General features: G+C 40.8%; 2 protein-coding genes and 1 long non-coding RNA gene across 3 annotated transcripts in view; 1 reads left to right on the top strand and 2 right to left on the bottom strand.

Annotated features, from left to right (window-relative positions):
- LOC149422101 (uncharacterized) overlaps positions 1-22,801 on the top strand; it is a 592,400-nt gene that overhangs the window by 267,272 nt on the left and 302,327 nt on the right. The gene's annotated exons all lie outside the window — the stretch shown is intronic.
- On the bottom strand, positions 447-2,869 carry LOC149422102 (uncharacterized). Its single transcript, XR_016302389.1, has 2 exons — positions 2,852-2,869; positions 447-1,030 (listed from the first exon to the last, which is right to left on the bottom strand). It is a non-coding gene; the product is annotated as an uncharacterized LOC149422102 (long non-coding RNA).
- LOC149422103 (uncharacterized) lies at positions 2,871-4,517 on the bottom strand (the record flags this gene model as incomplete). Its single annotated transcript, XM_089633514.1, has 4 exons — positions 4,500-4,517; positions 3,595-3,921; positions 3,195-3,330; positions 2,871-3,025 (listed from the first exon to the last, which is right to left on the bottom strand). Coding segments are annotated over exons 1-4 (636 nt in total), but the record flags the coding sequence as incomplete, so codon positions are not given.

Raw genomic sequence — 22,801 nt, forward strand, 5'->3', positions numbered from 1 at the left:
TTAGTTTGGAGTCGTGTTAATAGATGTCTCGAATTCAGGACATAATATTATTTTTCTTGAAGTGACGACCCCTATAGGCAATCTCACAAAGTATTACAAGTGCCGTAGAGGCAATTCTCAAATTCTGCTAGGGAAAGTGCACTCTTAAACAATAAATAGGACCCGTAGGGCAGCTCATGTACGGTGAGCCCAATATTGCTATCTCTCTCCGCGGTTTTATAAACCACATGTAAGTGAAAACCTGGCAGCTCTGCCGTTTTGCCAAAAAACGACCGCCCAAGACGGATGGTAACAAGAGAAGAAGGATTAAAAATCCGTGGCAATACGAAATTGCCCCGGCAATTGCTAACACAAAATAAATGTTGCCACACCCATTAGAGTGACAAGAACCAATATTAATATTTCAGTACCTGAAATCTTAACATATTCCCGCCCCAAAACGAGTATTAAGGAATAGTCGTTTTTCATAAAATAATGTAGGAAGAGATTGCAACATTGGTTTTCAGAATATACCCAACAAGTTCACATACAAAAATAAACAATATTCAATATATGGATATCAAAATAATAACAAAAAAAACTTATAACAACGTATATAACCCTATGTCAGACTTGACATTAAAAAATAAAAGTCTAATAACGTAGAAACTTCTGGTGCGCTGCACCCACTTATGAGAAAATAGCTTATCACTTGGCACTGTTGAGCCTGACGGCATTTTGATTTACACATAACATCACTTTTAGTGTTGTAATTGGTTCTTAATCCAGGTTGGAGGAAGGATCCTCCATGGGAAGTAGACAGAGCTGTGTCACGGCTCTTTTGGTGACACCTCTGGCCGTCCTCAAGGAGACGACGCGGACGCGTCCGTCTTGACCAGGGTGGATCTCCGTCACTCGCGCCATCCTCCAGTACTGCGGAGGTAGTTGGTTGTCTTTGATGATGACCATGTCACCAGGCTGTAAACTGCGTTGACGTCCTTCTTGCCATTTGACTCGGTTCTGCAATTCTGCTAGGTATTCCCGGCTCCATCTGTGCCAAAAAGATTGAACAACGGTAGATATCTTTTGGTAAATATTAAGCCTGTTTGTAGGCAGATGATGAATATCAAGCTCAGGCAATACCAGGTTGTCGCCTTAAAGGAAGGGTGAAAGAATGAGGACGCTTCATTTGGATAAGATGTTAATGGAGTCAGAGGATGGGAATTTAAACAAGCCTCAATCTGTATTTGTATGGTATTCATGCCTTCAAAAAATCAACCATTTTAGTAAGTTCCAATAACTACCTGTAAAGTTAATTCCATTATCACTGAAGTCGTGAGGGTTTACCCCTCCTAGCTATAAATTTTTTCAATGCATTCATAAATGCCATTGAAATTAAATCAATCACTAATTCTAGGTGAATTGCCTTCGGAGAAAAAACAAAACAAAAAAATAAACATATGTAAGACTAAACTTTTAGCATTTCTGGTTAAACCAGACTTAATTAAAATTGGACCTGCATAATCTATGCCGGTTACATAAAATGGTCATTGGATTCGGAATCAGTCAGCAGGAAGGTCACCCATGAGCTGGCGACACTCGCGCGGACGGACTCGGAAACATACAATACATTTATGCCGTGCTCGCCTTACTGCGTTTTTACCAAATATTGGCCAAAAACGTAAACGCAGTAATGCGAGCAGAGCATTACATCCTAAATGTAAATTGTCATAATGCAGATAGGTTATTATTAAGTCCGTCAACTTATGATTTTGTGGTAACAAATTTGGATGTTTTTGAGAGACCGAGGTAATATCAGATTGTGATAGTCGACCTCCAACACACAATAACCCATCCTGCATAAAAGGATTTAGTGCCTTTACCTTGCTCCGCCTAGATACAAATCTTCCATTACTCAAAAAAGCTATTTCATCACGAAATGCGAATCGCTGAGCGTTCAAAATCAATACATGCATGGCATGTTCCAGCTCAATTACAGAAAGCTCGTCGACCCGCATCGGTTTTGGTTTAGAACAGTTATGTGTGAAACGTAACAAATAAGCAACTACGCGCCTCAGTCGTCTTAATGAAGAATAATTATTAAATATTTCCCAATCGACAGGACTACTAGTAACCAAAACTATCCTCGCCGTTTCTGGCAACTCCGTGGGAGTATCAAATGTAGAACGTGGCCACTTATCCTCGTCGGACGTGAGCCATGGTGGTCCTGACCACCATAATGAAGATGATTTCAACTGCTGAGATGTTATTCTGAAAAATACCAAGTGACAAAATATATCATTTTGAATGGTGGGCCCAATCATTAGAGCGCGATTCAAAGAAATCCCTCGAGCGGGTTTAGCCGACCCGTCAAAAACAACAAGAATTTTAGTAGTTGTGCTTGCTTCTTTAAATACAGCGTGATGTGGTAAATAATAAGTAATTTCATCGCGTTTTGGAGGTTCACATTCAGTCATGTGACCTAACGCAAGATACTCATCAATAAATTCCGAGTATTGTTCCTTTAAACTAGGTTGTCTTAAGAATTTCCTTCCCATTGACGCTAATCTACCTTTAGCAATACTAAATGAATCTCCTAATTGAGATAGGTTAGATTTAAACGGTAAGTTGACTACAAATCTACCGTTTGCATCGCGTTTATGCGTGCTTTCTAAAATCCTTTCACATTCACTATCTTCCAGAGAGTGATGCTTACTATTTTCGGTTTCTTCAACCTTCCAAAACCTTTCTATTTGGTTCTGCAAAGAATTTAATGAAATATGACAAACTTTAACTGGCCTCGTATTATGACGACTCTGTACAGCTCCTGATATTATCCAGCCTAGTTCCGTTCGATGCAATGTAGGTTTACCCTTTCCTAACTGTATCTGATCCGAACGAAGCACCTGCCAGAAAATCTCTGCTCCGATCAGCATATCAATAGAAGCTGGCTGGTAAAACTGCGGATCAGCTAACCGGACACCGTCTGGAATGTTCAACATTTTTGGGTTAATCACGGTCTGTGGAAGATTGCAAGAAATCTCATCTAATACCAAACAAGATATATCATCCTCGTATTGAGAACATAATGATTTAAATTTAATGTCAACTGTTTCCTTTACATGAATTAAATTATTATGCAAACCTGAAACAGGTATGTTCAATTTTGTACAATGCAAATTTAATCTTTTTTGTAATAAAATTAGACATTGAACCCGAATCCAAAAGTGCGCGTATTTTGTGTGTTCCACCGTACGCGTCTTCTATTTTTACTATTACGGTAGATAGTAAAATTTCTCGCCCGTTCATGTCGCTATGACATGCTAAATTTACTGGTGCCTCCGACTGACCCTTGCCAGTTGAAGTACCCGCTTGTACATTATCAGTATTGATATGTAACAGAGTGTGATGTTTTCGATCACAAACACTGCATTTTTCCTTCCACCTGCACACCTTTGAAGGGTGCCCCGGTTTTAGGCAGTTATAACATAAATTCCTCTCTGAAACGAACTTTCTTCGTGCCGCTGGTTCTTTGTTAACAAATATTTTACAAGAATAAATGAAATGGCTGTCATTACACAGCATACAATTAACGTTGCTTGACGCTAAAGTAACCTTGTTCGTAGGATTCCTTTCCTTAAAATTAAAAAACTTTGGTTTTGTTGCAACTGGTTCCGCTTTCTGTTGCATTCCACCATTATCACCTTGGATAGTTTCCAGGATCTGCGACCTTTGTGAAATAAAATTGCTAAACTGCTCGAACGTAGGATAAACTTTATCGCACTCCATGGATTCCCACAGGCTACGTGTGTGATTATCTAACTTTGAGGTTAGAATATGTATAATTAATGTGTCCCAATGTTCTGTTGGAAGCTTTAAATTATGTAAAGCTCTCAAATGAATGTTTGCTTGATCAATTAAATTTCGAAATTCATGATGATTCTGTCGTTTTAACGGTGTAACATTAAATAAGAAATTCAAATGTCTATTTGCTATAAGTCTGACATTTTCGTATCTTGAAATAAGCATTGTCCAGGCTGCACTATAATTATCCCCGGTGATTTCTAGAGAACTAATCAAATCAAGTGCGTCTCCGGACACATAACTAATAAGGTAATGAAATTTCTGAACATTATTTAATTTACTGTTATCATGAATTAGGGCAATGAACGAGTTTTTAAAAGTCAACCATTTATGATTATCACCTGAAAAAATTGGTATTGAGATTGGTGGTAAATTCACTGATGTAATCGGGACATTTTCAATCTTCTTAAATTTTGATAATATTTCCTGTCCTAATGCAATTACATTAAAATATGTACCTTCAAAATTATCCCTCGCGTCATGATCTTCTGATTTATTCAATAAATCAATCTCCAGCTGAATTTTGGAGAATTCTATAAGAGAAGGTTTGATGGCATCTAATCTCGACGACAATACGCTGGGCCTAATATCATTTTCGTTGCTTAAATAGGTTTCAAATCTCGTTAATGAACCTTTCAAACCCCGCGCTGTCTAACCAACTTGTCGAGTTCCATTTTTTAGAAACGAATAACACAATAACCTGGTTTAAAAACTTAATACACAACTCGAAACGGCAGTTTGACGTTTTGACGTAAACAAAATAATACTATGGATTATAGAGAAACCAATCAAAATACTATGGCATGCAAGGAAGAACCTTGCAAACGCGTGGCTAGATATGTAGGTAGGCAAAGCAAAGTTATTTGGCAGAATACAACAATAAAAAATTATTATCACCAACAAATTTATGCTATTTTGAAAGCATCTGATTATGAACACCCGAATATAATTCGATATAATCAATACGAAATAATGTGGCATCTACACAGATTTTTAGCTTTTTTAAATGGAATTTGAAAGGACAATGAAAGGAAGGCTACAACCTGATTTGCTGTGCATGCGAGCGTCGTGATGAGGCTCGCTTGATCAATCCAATGATGGTGATGAGGACGTCGACTGGACCACTCCCGATGATGATGAGGCCCGACTGAACCACTCCAAATAATGATCGTCCGTCTCAAATGGATCAATCCAAATAATAATAATCCGGCTCGATGGATCAATGATCAGGATCTCAACTTCACTCTCCTGACAGAGCAATCCGGCGTGGTATCACCAGATTCCAAAGGAAGTGTGACTGGAGTAACTCTTCAATAATAACTCCAGCTCTTGAATATTGGTCTTTATTTAAAACAATAAAAAAGACCCGTAGGGCAGCTCATGTACGGTGAGCCCAATATTGCTATCTCTCTCCGTGGTTTTATAACCCACATGTAAGTGAAAACCTGGCAGCTCTGCCGTTTTGTCAAAAAACGACCCGCCCAAGACGGATGGTAACAAGAGAAGAAGGATTAAAAATCCGTGGCAATACGAAATTGCCCCGGCAATCGCTAACACAAAATAAATGTTGCCACACCCATTAGGGTGACAAGCACCAATATTAATATTTCAGTACCTGAAATCTTAACACCTACTGTCTCAAAATATTATTTCCTCTCTAATGGTAACTATCTGCGTGAAATCGTAAGCATGATAAGAAAGATCGGGTAAAGCATAGATTTTTCGTATCCACGATTTACATATATCCAATCTTTTGAGCGATCGCTTGCCACAATATGTCAAATTTATATAAACTATAAATATGGGATAAACGGTGAAATTTTGGTGGATTCATTGGCTATATAACAAAAATAATAATAAATTTGCAACTATAAACAGAATACATAACAATTTGTTGAGGATTCTCATAACCTGCCCCACTAAGCTAGCGGCTAGCCTGTGTTGTGATATAAGTTATTGTTATATATGATACCAATCGGTCGAGTGAATACGGGTCCCTATATAGTTTCCATATGGGATTCGGTGTGAAAAGAAGCATATTTTAAATCTACGGTCTGTCGAGTTTTTGTAGATACATTATTCGAAGAGAAATTTAAAAATCTTTCCATTCATTTGTATAAAATAATGTTGAACAAATAATCTAATCTCATCCATAAAAAACTTTAAATTTGTTAATTTTACTTAGTTATTAAAATTTTCAAGTAGTAGTATGGAAATATATTTTTCTTTTTGCAGAAACTGAAACATTCCAGTTACCTAATAAAAAAGAAAATTTAATGGAATCTAACGGAAAAACAGCAATTTGGCATTCGAAATCAGATTACATTACAGAACAGCCTAATTCTACAGTGTTAACTTGTAAAAATCTTATCTCCAAAAATAAAAATCAACAGCAACTACCTTGGCCGAGTTTTAGTCTAATATAATATTTTTAACTGAAATACTTCCTTATCTCTAATTTGCAACAGGAATCACTCCTGAAAATCGAATTATCGCTATAAATGAATCATCCACTCTACTCTACATTCTATGGACATGATTCATGACGTCTGTGTCTTACGTCATATTTTCATTTCTATCGTATTTCTTCTGCCGTTTTCGCCTTTATTTGTGCTGACGTGTTAACTTCTTCAGAATCTGCGTGGGGTAGATGAAAATATATTCAATAATAAAACATGTCTAGGCGTATGTGAACTTACGATAAAAAGTGATAGAATGGAAGAATATCTGGTAAATTTGATATTGACTAGCAGTAGCGAATCGAGGGATTAACTAAAAATGATACCATGCTTTTACATTAATTCAATGCTGTACCACGTTATCCGATTTGCTATCTGATATTTTAAAACCATGCCAAATACATTCAAATAAAACGTTCTTACTTATGGAAGTCGCTATAAGACATGTGTATCACATTGAATAGGAAATGTCAACCGGTTTGTGTTGCTAAAAATGAAAAACCCAATAACTAGGTAGGTACTACAAAAACTCGTTACAATAACATTTATAATAATAAATAAGATAGTCCCGAATTGCTATCCGACATTAGTATACAGATTCCGACGTAGCCTATCAGCCACACATAGAACCGAATTGCCATCCGTCATTAGTATACATATTCCGACGTAGCCTATCAGCCACACATAGAACCGAATTGCTATCCGTCATTAGTATACATATTCCGACTGTAACGGACGTAGTTGACCACATTATTTAATTTCATAAAATCTGTTTTACATTTATAAAATGTGCCTACCCCACGCCACTGGCAAAATCACCACTCCCCGCCACTGGTCATTTTGTTCCAATTTTCGGCCCAGGCATTTTTTTTTTTTTTTTTCATTTTCTAGATTCTTATATTCCATGAAGTGGTGAATCATTTAAATTTACTGAATTTAAAGTTAATGTTCTTTATACAAATAGAACGGCGTCATATGCGCCTCACAATTTTTACCTCATATGGGTTTATTCAAATATTACCTGGCTTTTATAGACTTAGAGGCCTTGTATTTTCTCGGTAGGGAAAAAATTTGTTACCTAAAAACCCTACTAAAATTGCATGTATCATCATCCAGCATCAGCACCAGCGGCGACCTACAGCGGCCATATACTACATACGTGTCTGTTTGTGTTGTGTTGGGAATGGGGAGGAAATTTTGGCTGCGCCCTTTTGTTGGAGTCCTTCCGCATTTGCCGTTGGGAGTAAGGAAAATCGCAGAAAACCTTACCCAGGAAGGAGCGGCCGAACGTCAACTTGAAACGTTTGCGGCCTTCAGTAACATCGGTATATGATGTCCTGCATTTTTGAGATGTGTGTGTGTGTGTCTGTTTTTATGTTAATATATACTTATGGGAAGATAGAAAATAAACATACATATACATACAAATTATAAAATATTATATAAATAGATATATAAACATTATATATTTGGGAAGAAGGTCGGGAGTTTAGGAAATACCTACTGCTCGCTATTCGTCCGCGTCTAGTTCTGGTATGTGCCATATGTGGTCATGGTCCATGAGGATGTGTTTTGGTAGTCGATGGATATAGATATAGATAGAGATAGATAGATTGAGGAGATAGTTTTTTGTGGTTTGTGACATAACCACGAAAGTCTTTTTGTCTGGCTTGTGAGCTCACAGCCAGGCCCCGCTACTTTTGCCGGCCGGAGGAATCCCGCCGGCCCCCCCGAGCAGGCGCTCGCGCCCCCAACTGCCTTTTTCAAGGCAACACTTTTCACGCAAAAAACACTCAACCAACGCAGATCCACGCTGGCCCCCGCAAACCGCCCGCAAGCACCCGAGACGTGCTCCCTTTTTAAAAGGAGGCACCGACTACCACCAATCAAGATGTTCCCGACGAGGATGCTCCCCGCTGACCACGAGGACTCCCCGGTCGTGGTACCGCCCGGCGCCCATCAAATTGCGCTGCGTAAGAAGACCGGGACCGTGCGCTATACGGTCCCCGCACCACAGCCCCGCCCCGAGGACCCAAGGACCCGGAGACCATCCACCACCACGACTGCCACCACGCCCGATGAAACGGAGATGACGGAGCCCGTAGCAGGCCCCTCTAGGGCAGCAGGACCCAGTCCTGCCCCCACGCGCCCCCCGATAGGCCCAGCGTCGGCCTACGTGGCGCCCCCGAGACCGCAGCAGCCGATGGAGACGGCTGCCCCCCAGGATGGAGGCTGGATGAGGCCGTCCAACCCCGTGAAGAGGCCCATGTCCCCACGGGGACCACAACCGCTCCAGTGTGGCAACCGATTTAATGAGTTGCCCGAGGTAAGCGAAGGCGCCGGCGCGCCGCGTATAAAGCGTGCCAATACTAATAATAATTTCTCTCCCGCAGGTACCGGCAGGAGAGACCGCGTTCCCCCGGTTGTGATGACCCTGGGGAACATGACGCACGCGCAGATCACAGCTGCGGTGCAAGGACATCTGGGGGCTGGTAAGCATTTTACTTTCAGGTATAACAGGGGCGGCACGGCCAACATCTTCGTGCGCACGATGGAGGACCATCGCGCCCTCACCAATGGACTGCGGGCGGAGGCTCGCGGCTTCCATACATTCACGGCCGAAGCAGAAAAGATGAAAAAGGCCGTCATCAAGGGCCTGCCGCTCGTCGAAGTGGAAGACATCGCGGCGGATCTGGAGTCGCAGGGATTCCCAGCTGTGAAGGTGGTCAAGATGACAGCCTCAATCGAGTATCCCTTATACTTAGCACACTTCAACAAGGAAGTTAACATGGGACAGCTGCGCGCGGCCGTCAAATACCTGTGCCACTGCCGCATTCGCCTCCAGAAGCACAGGAGCAACCATTTACAGCACGGCACCCAGTGCTACAGGTGCCAAGACTTCGGGCATGGGTCCCGAAACTGCTCGCACACAGCAAGGTGCGTAAAATGCTTACTGGAGCATGCTTCGGCAGAATGCCCCAAGAAGACGAGAGATGAGCCCGCCGCATGCTGCAACTGCTCAGGCCCGCATCCCGCCAACTACAGAGGCTGCCCCAAGCGGGTAGCGTACGTCGCCTCAATACAGCAGCGACCTGCCAGAAGGGCCCAACGACCGCCGGCAGAACAGAACCCGAGCAGGCCACCTCCTCAGCCGAGGACGGATGGACGCACATGGGCCAACGTAGCCGGAGGCACCGCCCCCGCCCAAGAGCAGCGCGAGACCGCGCCGCCCCCACAACCCCGCCCACAGCAGGAGCCCGTGCGCGCGTCCACCTCTTCTGAAGATAACCTGGACTTGATGGCCCTACTCCAAGGCCTCCTGAGGATGCGATCACAGCTCGCCCGCTGCGCAACAAGAGCAGACAAGCTCGTCATCCTGATTGAGCTCCTAGACACCCTCGATGCCTAATACCGAGACGGTGAAAGTCCTCGTATGGAACGCATTTAGCGTGCGCAACAAGACAGACGAACTGCTCGCTTTGGCAAACGAATTACACACCGACATTATTCTCCTATCAGAATCTCACTTGAATCCAAGCGTACCGCTGAGAGTGCAAGGTTTCGAGATTTATCGTGACGATCGACAAGGAAGATCAGGCGGAGGAACCGCAATATTCGTTCGGCAATCTATGACGTCCACAAGAATACCTACTCCGAAGTTGAAGCACGCTGAAGCCACGATTATCGAAGTCACCATAGAGGGTAGAGCGCATACCATCATCTCCGTATACTGCACCCAAAGTAACCTAGTGAGAGAAGATCTCAATAAATTGCTCAATCTGGGACCGATTGTTGTGATGGGAGGCGACTTGAACGCCAAACACAACTATTGGAATAACTACAGAGGAAATGCGAACGGAAATACGCTCTTTACACACATGCAGACAAATACCTATTCGATAATGGCGCCCGACAGACCTACGTACTACTCGCAACGATCTAGATATCCGAGTACACTGGACATAGTACTCGAGAAAAATGTCAAGACAATATCTCCACTGCGCACACTAGACGAACTGTCTTCGGACCACCTGCCCGTGAGCTTTACTATAGGCGGCACAACTTCAAGGACCCCCAGAAAACAGCGCAATTACAAGGATGCGAACTGGGAAGGATTCAAAAAAGAAGTCAACGAACGAATTCATCTCACTTCGGGAACTCTGCGCACGCCACAAGAAATCGACGCAGCTACAAGCACTCTCACAGAGATTCTTCAAACAGCACAAGATACACACATTCCTCTCAAAGAAATACACCCATACACGATCAAGCTTCCCGAGTACGTTCTATCGCTCATCAAGGAGAAAAATCGCCTGCGACGCATGTTTCACCGCACACGCGACGAATATTTCAAGACAGCGTATAACTGCCTGCAGAGGGAAATCAAGACCGAAATCGCAGAACTCAAGCGCGAACTTTGGGACAAAAAAGTCGCATCACTCACGCCGAAGGATAATTCCCTATGGAAAATGGCAAGCGCGCTGCGACATAAAGACTTCACAATCCCCCCGCTACAGAAATTGAACGGCCCCGGGACGGCGCTTTCGCTACAAGAAAAAGCTGAAACACTCGCCGACGGGTTCGAGAGAGCCTACGCCGCTACAGACGGCCTTTCCGACCCGGCTACAGACCGGATCGTAGAAGACTCTCTACGAGACTTGAGGGAAGCAGAGCAAACAAACGCTGAAGATATTCACCTTGCTACGCCAAGCGAGATTGCAGTCACAATCAGGCGATTGAGAACAAACAAGGCGCCGGGAAGCGATCAAATTCATAACATTTTACTCAAACATCTCCCTCAAAAAGCCATCATCTACACAACAAAATTGTTCAATGCCTGCCTCATGACCGGGCATTTCCCCCAGATTTGGAAATCGGCGACCGTGCTGCCTTTCGCAAAGCCGAATAAAGATAGAACGCAGCCGACAAGTTACCGGCCGATTAGCCTATTATCTACGCTGAGCAAGGTATTTGAACAAATTATACTCAACAGGCTTGTACCACACCACGACGACAACAAAACGTTGCCAGACGAGCAGTTCGGCTTCAGAAAGAGGCACTCCACGACCCATCAACTCACCAGAGTAGCGGAATTTATCGCAAGAAAATTTAACGAACATCGCTTCACCGCCGCTGCGCTCATCGACCTAGAGAAGGCATTCGACACAGTATGGATTGACGGGCTCGTGCATAAACTGCACCGCACTAACACGCCCATATACCTAACGAGACTGATACAGGAATACCTAAAGAATAGATCGTTCAGAGTGTTCATAAGGAACGTGCTATCTTCAATGCGTGAGATTCCAAAAGGCGTGCCGCAAGGAAGTTTACTTGGACCATTTCTCTTCATTCTGTTTACCTTCGACATCCCCCGAGACGAGAGATGCAATCTGTCTATCTACGCTGATGACGTCAAACTATACGTTTCCTCGCTGAAAGCGAATATGGCCGCTATTTACCTACAGAGGGCGCTCGATGCGCTCGTAGAATACTACAAAAAATGGCGCCTGAAACTGAACGAGGCGAAAACTGAAGCCATCATGTTCACGAGAAAACGTGTAAACAGAACACCTGACTTTAACATCGAAATAGGAGGACACAGCATAGAATGGAAAGATGAAGTGACATATCTGGGCCTGACCATGGACTCCCGCCTCAACTGGAAATCTCACCAAGCGAAGATACACACGCGCACGCGACAAGCGATCGGCATGATGAAGCCAATTTTCAATAGACGGAGTCCGCTACTTCCCAAAACCAAACTCCTCGTCTACTACTCGCTCATTCGTCCAGTACTCTCTTATGCGATTCCCGTATGGAGCAGCATCTCACACTCAGACCACAAGAATCTACAGACACTTCAAAATCTCTGCATTAAAATCACATACAACACAAGACTCAGAACAAACTTGAAGAGATTACACGAACGAGAACAAATTCCAACTCTATACGAATTCACACACAGACTGACTGAACGCTTTTACAAATCACTCACACTTAGTAAAAATCAACTTATACGAGACATAGGACAATACAATGCTCCGAGCGACTTGACATTCAGATACACACATAGACTACCGAAACACATCCTCATGGACCATGACCACATATGGCACATACCAGAATTAGACGCGGACGAATAGCGAGCAGTAGGTATTTCCTGAACTCCCGACTCCCTTCCTAAATATATAACGTTTATATATCTATTTATATATTTATATAATATTTTATAATTTGTATGTATATGTATGTTTATTTTCTATCTTCCCATAAGTATATATTTACATAAAAACAGACACACACACACACATCTCAAAAATGCAGGACATCATATACCGATGTTACTGAAGGCCGCAAACGTTTCAAGTTGACGTTCGGCCGCTCCTTCCTGGGTAAGGTTTTCTGCGATTTTCCTTACTCCCAACGGCAAATGCGGAAGGATTCCAACAAAAGGGCGCAGCCAAAATTTCCTCCCCCTTCCCAACACAACACAAACAGACACGTATGTAGTATATGGCCGCTGTAGGTCGCTGCTGGTGCTGATGCTGGATGATGATACATGCAATTTTAGTAGGGTTTTTAGGTAACAAATTTTTTCCCTACCGAGAAAATACAAGGCCTCTAAGTCTATAAAAGCCAGGTAATATTTGAATAAACCCATATGAGGTAAAAATTGTGAGGCGCATATGACGCCGTTCTATTTGTATAAAGAACATTAACTTTAAATTCAGTAAATTTAAATGATTCACCACTTCATGGAATATAAGAATCTAGAAAATGAAAAAAAAAAAAATGTTTTGGTAGTCTATGTGTGTATCTGAATGTCAAGTCGCTCGGAGCATTGTATTGTCCTATGTCTCGTATTAGTTGATTTTTACTAAGTGTGAGTGATTTGTAAAAGCGTTCAGTCAGTCTGTGTGTGAATTCGTATAGAGTTGGAATTTGTTCTCGTTCGTGTAATCTCTTCAAGTTTGTTCTGAGTCTCGTGTTGTATGTGATTTTAATGCAGAGATTTTGAAGTGTCTGTAGATTCTTGTGGTCTGTGTGTGAGATGCTGCTCCATACGGGAATCGCATAAGAGAGTACCGGACGAATGAGCGAGTAGTAGATGAGGAGTTTGGTTTTGGGAAGTAGCGGACTCCGTCTATTGAAAATTGGCTTCATCATGCCGATCGCTTGTCGCGTGCGCGCGTGCATTTTCGCTTGGTGAGATTTCCAGTTGAGGCGGGAGTCCATGGTCAGGCCGAGATATGTAACTTCATCTTTCCATTCAATGCTGTGTCCTCCCATTTCGATGTTGAAGTCAGGTTTTCTATTTATACGTTTTCTCGTAAACATGATGGCTTCGGTTTTCGCCTCGTTCAGTTTCAGGCGCCATTTCTTGTAATACTCTACGAGCGCGTCGAGCGCTCTCTGTAGGTAAATCGCGGCCATGTTCGCTTTCAGCGAAGAAACGTATAGTTTGACGTCATCTGCGTAGATAGACAGATTGCATCTCTCGTCTCGGGGGATGTCGTAGGTGAATAGAATGAAGAGAAATGGTCCCAGTAAACTTCCTTGCGGCACGCCTTTTGGAATCTCACGCATTGAAGATAGCACGTTCCTTAAGAACACTCTGAACGATCTATTCTTTAGGTATTCCTGTATCAGTCTCGTTAGGTATATGGGCGTGTTAGTGCGGTGCAGCTTATGCACGAGCCCGTCAATCCATACGGTGTCGAATGCCTTCTCTAGGTCGATGAGCGCAGCGGCGGTGAAGCGATGTTCGTTAAATTTTCTTGCGATAAATTCCGCTACTCTGGTGAGTTGATGGGTCGTGGAGTGCCTCTTTCTGAAGCCGAACTGCTCGTCTGGCAAAGTCTTGTTGTCGTCGTGGTGTGGTACAAGCCTGTTGAGTATAATTTGTTCAAATACCTTGCTCAGCGTAGATAATAGGCTAATCGGCCGGTAACTTGTCGGTTGCGTTCTATCTTTATTCGGCTTTGCGAAAGGCAGCACGGTCGCCGATTTCCAAATCTGGGGGAAATGCCCGGTCATGAGGCAGGCATTGAACAATTTTGTTGTGTAGATGATGGCTTTTTGAGGAAGATGTTTGAGTAGAATGTTGTGTATTTGATCGCTTCCCGGCGCCTTGTTTGTTCTGAGTCGCTTGATTGTGACCGCAATCTCGCTCGGCGTTGTGAAATGAATATCTTCAGCGTTTGTCTGCTCCGCTTCGTTCAAATCTCGTAGAGAGTCAGCTACGATCCGGTCCGTAGCCGGGTCGGAAAGGCCGTCTGTAGCGGCGTAAGCTCTCTCGAACCCGTCGGCGAGTGTTTCAGCTTTTTCTTGTAGCGATAGCGCCGTCCCGGGGCCGTTCAATTTCTGTAGCGGGGGAATTGTGTAATCTTTATGTCTCAGCGCGCTCGCCATTTTCCATAGGGAATTATCCTTCGGCGTGAGCGACGCAACTTTTTTGTCCCAAAGTTCGCGCTTGAGTTCTGCGATTTCGGTCTTGATTTCCCTCTGCAGGCAGTTGTACGCTGTCTTGAAGTATTCGTCACGCGTGCGGTGGTACATGCGTCGCAGGCGATTTTTGTCCTTGATGAGCGATAAAACGTGTTCGGGAAGCTTGATCGTGTATGAATGTATTTCTTTGAGAGGAATGTGTGTGTCTTGTGCTGTTTGAAGAATCTCTGTGAGAGTGCTTGTAGCTGCGTCGATTTCTTGTGGCGTGCGCAGAGTTCCCGAAGTGAGATGAATTCGTTCGTTGACTTCTTTTTTGAATCCTTCCCAGTTCGCATCCTTGTAATTGCGCTGTTTTCTGGGGGTCCTTGAAGTTGTGCCGCCTATAGTAAAGCTCACGGGCAGGTGGTCCGAAGACAGTTCGTCTAGTGTGCGCAGTGGAGATATTGTCTTGACATTTTTCTCGAGTACTATGTCCAGTGTACTCGGATATCTAGATCGTTGCGAGTAGTACGTAGGTCTGTCGGGCGCCATTATCGAATAGGTATTTGTCTGCATGTGTGTAAAGAGCGTATTTCCGTTCGCATTTCCTCTGTAGTTATTCCAATAGTTGTGTTTGGCGTTCAAGTCGCCTCCCATCACAACAATCGGTCCCAGATTGAGCAATTTATTGAGATCTTCTCTCACTAGGTTACTTTGGGTGCAGTATACGGAGATGATGGTATGCGCTCTACCCTCTATGGTGACTTCGATAATCGTGGCTTCAGCGTGCTTCAACTTCGGAGTAGGTATTCTTGTGGACGTCATAGATTGATTTCGGCCCAGGCGGCCTGAAAACTTTGACCCCGAACGGCATGGATACCGCATCGCGCGTCTACCATTGCCGAGCGGATCGATGTTCCATTTTTTTTTATGTAAAATTTACTAGGAAAAGTCAATTTTTAAATGTTGCAAATGTATGTATTTTGTATCAGCCACACATAGAACCGAATTGCTATCCGTCATTAGTATAAATATTCCGACGTAGCCTATCAGCCACACATAGAACCGAATTGCTATCCGTCATTAGTATAAATATTCCGACTAATGACGGATAGCAATTCGGTTCTATGTGTGGCTGATAGGCTAGGTCGGAATATGTATACTAATGACGGATAGCAATTCGGTTTGTAATGATCTGTTCTCTTCAAACTTTTCCTTCTCTTCTTTCTACGATAAATTTTCTTTAAGTCCCATAGGTAACTTTTCCATAAGGCTTTGGTTATGTATATATCCGGGGTAGGAATGTCTTCCCTGCCGTCTTTACAAGCCCTTGCCCCTCTCTTTATTACACACCCCTTCAAGTGTGTGCACCCTAGTTTGTCTACGTGGTTTACGATCTTGAACGTAATCATTTCACGTGACGGTTCAGTATAAAAAGGTTTCACCGAACGTTGTGTTGGCTTTTTTTGTTTCTCGGTATAGAAACCTAGTTATCTTTGTATGTGTGTGGTACCCCTCGGTTCTTTTGAGATAGAGTGAGTTGAATCTATTACCGCTGTGTTTTAAAGCCATTTCATAAACCTCATTCTCTGACTCGCCTGCTCACCGACTAGCTACGTGATTCTACCTGTCGTAGGGTAATGTGAGTATAACAAGGTGTTAGATTTTATATGTGTGATAAACATACGATAAATTTATGGTGTTAGTTGTCGGCGCCATCCATGTATATATTTTGGGAGGGGAAGGAGAGGAAAGGGAATGAATTTGTTCAAGCTAAAGTTGGCTCCTCCTCTTTACCAAACAAAACCGATGGATGATAATTTGAACAAGGCGATCGATATCTGCGTGTCTGGATATCACAACCGGCCGGGTCTCCCCTTGTTCCAAATCGGCAACCGTCACGCCAGAATAACAAAAACCAGGTCTCCTCACCAATTTCAGAATTGCCCCAACCTCGTGCACCTCCAGGAAAATCTACTTTACTGAGTGTAGAAGGGGAAAACCATGACATCCCTTGTCACGAATCTAGTCGCGAAAATGTGACACGTAAGGTCCTAAGTTACGTGTCACCTCTAGAAAACGTGAACTCTGTATTTTAATATTTGGTTCCAGTAATTATTTCATGAGGATACTAGCATCCTCGTGTATTAGGTATGGGTAACTTCTATTGAATACCTATCCTCTCAGGTAGGTATAAACGGACAATTGGTTTGATTTTTGCATTTAATTTAAAGAGGCTGCCTACCTCTCGAAAGGTACCTGTTGAGAAAAGTTGTTCGGTTGGTAGTTTTATTTCGGAGATTACCATCTCCCTCTTTTGACTCTAGATTTGTTTTTGTGCATCCCAATTTGTAACTTAGAAAGTCAAACAATAGATGAAAAGTATTAAATTAGAAAGTCAAATAACAGAAGAAAAGTATTCATTTTTGTTCTGTCTGGTTGCATCCGATCGCTTTCTATTCGGGCGGTCATACGCTAGTAAAACTTCCCCTTCGACTGACTGTACACCGCGCCTCGGCCTATATATGAAAAGGTCATTGGCCCGTCTCCCTTTTTCAGCTGATAGATAGTCTGATTGACACATTCCCTTTTGAAACATTATTTGGGCTGCAGGGGTTGTAAACTTGGATGCTGTATCCGTCCTTTAAAGGGTCTTCTGGAATTTAATAAATAGCATAAAAAACTCACCCAGTTAGCCATCTCCCACTCTCAGCGTGAAGTCTACCTGGTCACCCACTAAATAGCTTAATCAGTTTAGTTTTACGGTCTCCTCCCTACCGGCATTCCTTCCTCCTTTTAGCGAAATCCTTGCAATTTGTTCAATTTTGGTCCCCTCCCTACGCCTATAAAAGGGTAATTAAATAATTCTGTAAATACAATTGTATCTCCCTAATCTCTGTCAGGATTCGAACCCGAGTTTTATGATTAGTTTGATTCTCTGGTTTACGGTCTCCGTGGTTAGAACGCCATCTCGCCAATCGTTAATTCTTCCTTAATCCGATCAAACACTTCCTGCCTTAAAATACGTTCACTCTGTTTTAAACGCAATCATTATCATTATTATTTCCATGTTTTTAAGACAAGCAATCTAGTCCGAACTGTATATGAAATCACGCTTAAATCAACACAACTTTATAACACAATCGCGATCGCACAACACCTAGCGCCCCTGAGGTGATTTTTTCGCAAAACGGCGCTCTACAAATTAATCAATTTTCTATCCTCACTGAGTACAACCACTTTCACTTCACACAAACACCGGTTCAATAATATTTCACTTTAATTCAATATTCAACAAAGCTTTCTAACACCATCTGAATTCACTAATTAACTGTAATTTCACACAACACTTCTGATTTGTATCGATTTCTCGGAGCTGTCAACGTACCCAAGTTCAAAACCCGACTGTCCCATCGATCTCTGCTCCCTTCCCGTGGGAACGTGTTTACTTTAAAAAAACCCTGCCTGTCATCTTCTCCTAGTCTAAACAAAATTTTTTTTTGGGGTACGTTCGTCTCTTTTATTTTATGTGAGTATTCAAAACATCACAGGTTCTATGTGTGGCTGATAGGCTACGTCGGAATATTTATACTAATGACGGATAGCAATTCGGTTCTATGTATGGCTGATAGGTAGCCTATCAGCCACACATAGAACCGAATTGCTATCCGTCATTATTATAAATATTCCGACGTAGCCTATCAGCCACACATAGAACAAACAACACTAATGATCATAACATATACCTACTAGGAAAACTAACCTTGCAAACTGATCACGATTCTTTGCTAACATACAAAACTGTTTTATTTATTTTTTGCGTCTAATAAATTATTTTGAAACCACTTCCTTTCACTTAATATTTCATCAAACTTTTATTAACAGTCAATTACAATTCGTTAACATAAAATTCTTGATTTGTGATCCACACTTTCTTATTTTTTATTATGTTTTATTACTATTACTTATATATTCGTTAGTTAAGATTAAGAAAAAATTACTAAGGTATTGGACGGACGTATGTAATGGGTACTTTAACTTCATTAAATAAAGTATACCTTATCACTAGTAACATAAAATTCTGTTAAGTTTTGTAAATTTGGTATTTTAATGTAAATCAGTATAAAAGCCAGGTAATGTTTTGACAACCTACCAATGTAGTTTTTAATTGTGATAAAAAACAAACAATGCTAAACACAATTTATTTTTTGTATCATAAAATGAAGTGTATTCAACTGAAACAAAAACAATTTTGAAAGTCATAGAGAATTTTGGCAAGAGATTTAGTCTTCGAAATTATAAAAATGCCCGAAAGTTACAGAATATATCAGCTCAGTCTTTTCAAGGGCTCATTTGAATAATCGGGCACTTTCCTGGGATTTTAGATTTAGTAGACAGCGAAGGGGATAAGAACACCACGTAAACAAGAATTGTTGTCTTTAAATTCGATTCGGAATGATGAAAAAACTCTGGAGGGTGGTTAAATATAATAAAATGCATCGATCTACTACTAAACTTGTATGAAAAGCCCGAAACTTTTCACAGTCCCTTGACATTGTAAATAATTAAATAATGAATACTTCTAAGTTCAAGGTGCGCTAGTCACCGGTGAATTGATCTACTGCTAAACTTGTATGAAAAGTCCGAAACTTTTCACAGTTCCTTGACATTGTAAATAATTAAATAATGAATACTTCTTAGTTCAAGGTGCGCTAGTCACCGGTGAATCGATCTACTGCTAAACTTGTATGAAAAGCCCGAAACTTTTCACAGTCCCTTGACATTGTAAATAATTAAATAATGAATACTTCTAAGTTCAAGGTGCGCTAGTCACCGGTGAATCGATCTACTGCTAAACTTGTATGAAAAGCCCGAAACTTTTCACAGTCCCTTGACATTGTAAATAATTAAATAATGAATACTTCTAAGTTCAAGGTGCGCTAGTCACCGGTGAATCGATCTACTGCTAAACTTGTATGAAAAGCCCGAAACTTTTCACAGTCCCTTGACATTGTAAATAATTAAATAATGAATACTTCTAAGTTCAAGGTGCGCTAGTCACCGGTGAATCGATCTATTGCTAAACTTGTATGAAAAGCCCGAAACTTTTCACAGTCCACTGTAAATAACTAAATGAAAATTAAAATGTTATAATTGTGAAGAAATTATTATTTCTAAGTTAACTACCTAAATATGTCTGAATCTGTTTGTACACATACACGGAGAAAATGAGTATTGTATTATGAATTTCTTAAAATTATTGGTAATCGGGTTGAAACCGGGATTACAGGCCCTTAACGAATAGCTTATTAGGTTTCCTGATAAACTTTTGGTAAAATACAAATATATGTCGACGAACACGTGTTTATAAAATCCTAATATTTTCGCTTTTTGTCATTATATATTATCAAGGCAAATGCAGATGCGTAAACAAGTTTTCAGTTATATTGGGAATTCACTAAAAGATATATTAGGAATTTACTTAAATAAAACCAATCCGGTTTTTAATCGGATTACCAATAATTTTAAGAAATTCTTAATACATTAGCAATACTCATTTATCTCCGTATATTAGGATAAATCCTGAAAAGTTATATCTGTACAGCGTTTCTGAGATAATTTTCTTTTTCAAAAACGGCGCTATATAAATCATACAAATATTAGTCTTATTCAACAACGTGTTTGGTGTGCATTTTTGTGAGCTGTGTTCTTACGATAATTACCTATATTACATTATTTTTAATAAAAAAAATAACGCATACATATACTCATACTATTACAGTAAAATGACGTTTCAGCGATGTCTGTGCTTGAAATGTTATTTATTCCCGCGTGAATTTTTTTGAAAAACACTAATTTGCTTTAAATTTAAGTGTCATTTTCAAAATTGGAACTGACTGTGTGAAGAATATAATTCAGACAAACAATAAAGAAGTTACCTTCCTTCAAACAAAAAATATTTTATTTTCATTAATTCACAGTTCGTGAATGTGAAAAGTGTATTTCTTTTGTTTCAATTTTTTACAGATTTCGTGATTTTTGAAATAAATAAACTAACGGTGTTCATTCGAAATGTAAATTTCAGGTTGCCTCTAAAATTGACAATATTTGTTTTAAAAGACAATGATCCCTAGGCAAATTTTGTTATTTTTCTTTCAGCGTCACAAATCCTACAATTTTAATATACTTGTATATTTTACGGGACTATGACAATAAATAATAATGTATAAAGTTCACTTAGTAAAAATAAAGTATTGTGACAGAGTTTGTAATTAAGTGATCTATATCTCAGTCTTCTGTGGTCATCCGAGTAGCAGTCTCTAGTCGCTAGTCGCTAGTCGCGTGGGTTTTGCATCGGGTTGACAATGACAACAGAACTGCGACACAGTATGAATATATAAAGCCGCATCCAATTGTATATTCAGGGGAGGACGCGGCCGAATTGAGATGGTAAAGCCAGGCTTTGGAACAAATTTAATAAAAATACACCACTACCCATAGATAAGAAGATGGAGATAACTCGCATTAAATCAAATTGTATAAAATATCCGTTTTTACCCCATTCTCCCCCCATCGTGTAAAAAGTCAAATTGCACTTTACTCACCATCGTCAAAATCAATATGTAAGGTGCTTATTCGGGAACAGTCTTCCGACCAGAGAGGAAGAGACACGTAACTTTGTATCGCATCTGCAAGCATTCTCTCTGGCTTGCACTCATGGGTTTTCATTCACACATTACAGTTTGATTAATCAATTTTGAGGATTTAATTTATAACCCCATTAGAGACATCTTAACATTTTGTTGCTACCTCTAAGAGCCGACTGAATGGCTAAGTGTGGTCGGCGGTCATTATTTGCAAGATAGTACAGATATGTGATACGGTTTAAAAGATAATGTTTTAAGGATTTGAGTGTTTTTTGTAGTGGACTTATTAAAATAAGAAATTGATAAATATAAATACAAAAATAATTGGGAAAAAGGTAGTCAGGAAGTAGGATTTTTATTAGTGTTAGGATATTATATTATTAATGTTAAGATAAATATATCTCCATATACTTTTATCGGAGTAAGAAGAGAAATAAGTTTGGCTGTTTCATTTCAGTCCTCATTAGACACAGTAGACAGTGTTGGTCAAGTTAGACTCTACTTACAATAATTACAGATTCCAGAGTCATCATATATATCTGACTAGCTGATGTGTACCCGACGTTATATATGGAAAGTTTATATATAAATTCTCTAAATGATAGTCAAAACTATATCAGAGTATATTTAGAGACGGAGCAAAATATTTATTTAAATTTTAAAATTAATTTTATTTATCCATAAATTTTATGACAGTATAATAATATTGATTTAAATTATACTACATATAGATAGGTACTATACTGTTAAAGCAGATGCCTGTTCTTAGGAGAGCAGAACTTATATAATACAACTATCTGTGAATGTTAGCGAGAATGGGAAAAACCTGTTTTGCTTGTCTGCTATTTTTATGACAGAAGAAAATTTCAAATTTGTGAAGACACGCATAGTTAAGTTGACGAATATTACTTTGATGTGGAAACTTGCACGAAATGAGGAATTTCTGTCAAACTGAGAAGGAATGAGTTTAATCGCCTCCGTTCACTACAAGTATGCAGATTAGCTTCTTACTTCCGTGGCAGATACCGTTGGTATTTTTATTGGCTTTTCATGTGTAAAAACCGTTCTTATATATCCCATTACAGTACAGCTTTCTTCTGACTATTGGGGATATCATACTTTCACTGACTTCGGGAAATTGCGAACACCTTTGCGATTTCACATAAAAATAATTATTATGTTCATTCAGGATGCTTCTGCCCACCATCTGCGTGGCGTGCCAGATCGGGAGAGGCTGGTTTGGGGAGACCCTCCAACTGGTATCTCTTGACCCATTGCGCTGCAGGGGGATACTCCTGGACACACGGATCCCTAGATTCTTACCCACTCCTCATACCTTTTCCTTTCTAAAACTTCCTTTCCTTAAAGAGACCCTCCACATAGCATACTCGAAGATGATTTAGGCCAAAAGGTAAATTATTT

The sequence above is a fragment of the Hesperophylax consimilis genome, chromosome 7 (genome assembly GCF_061612785.1).
Source record: "Hesperophylax consimilis isolate HC1 chromosome 7, BYU_Hcon_1.0, whole genome shotgun sequence".
Taxonomy (NCBI): domain Eukaryota; kingdom Metazoa; phylum Arthropoda; class Insecta; order Trichoptera; family Limnephilidae; genus Hesperophylax; species Hesperophylax consimilis.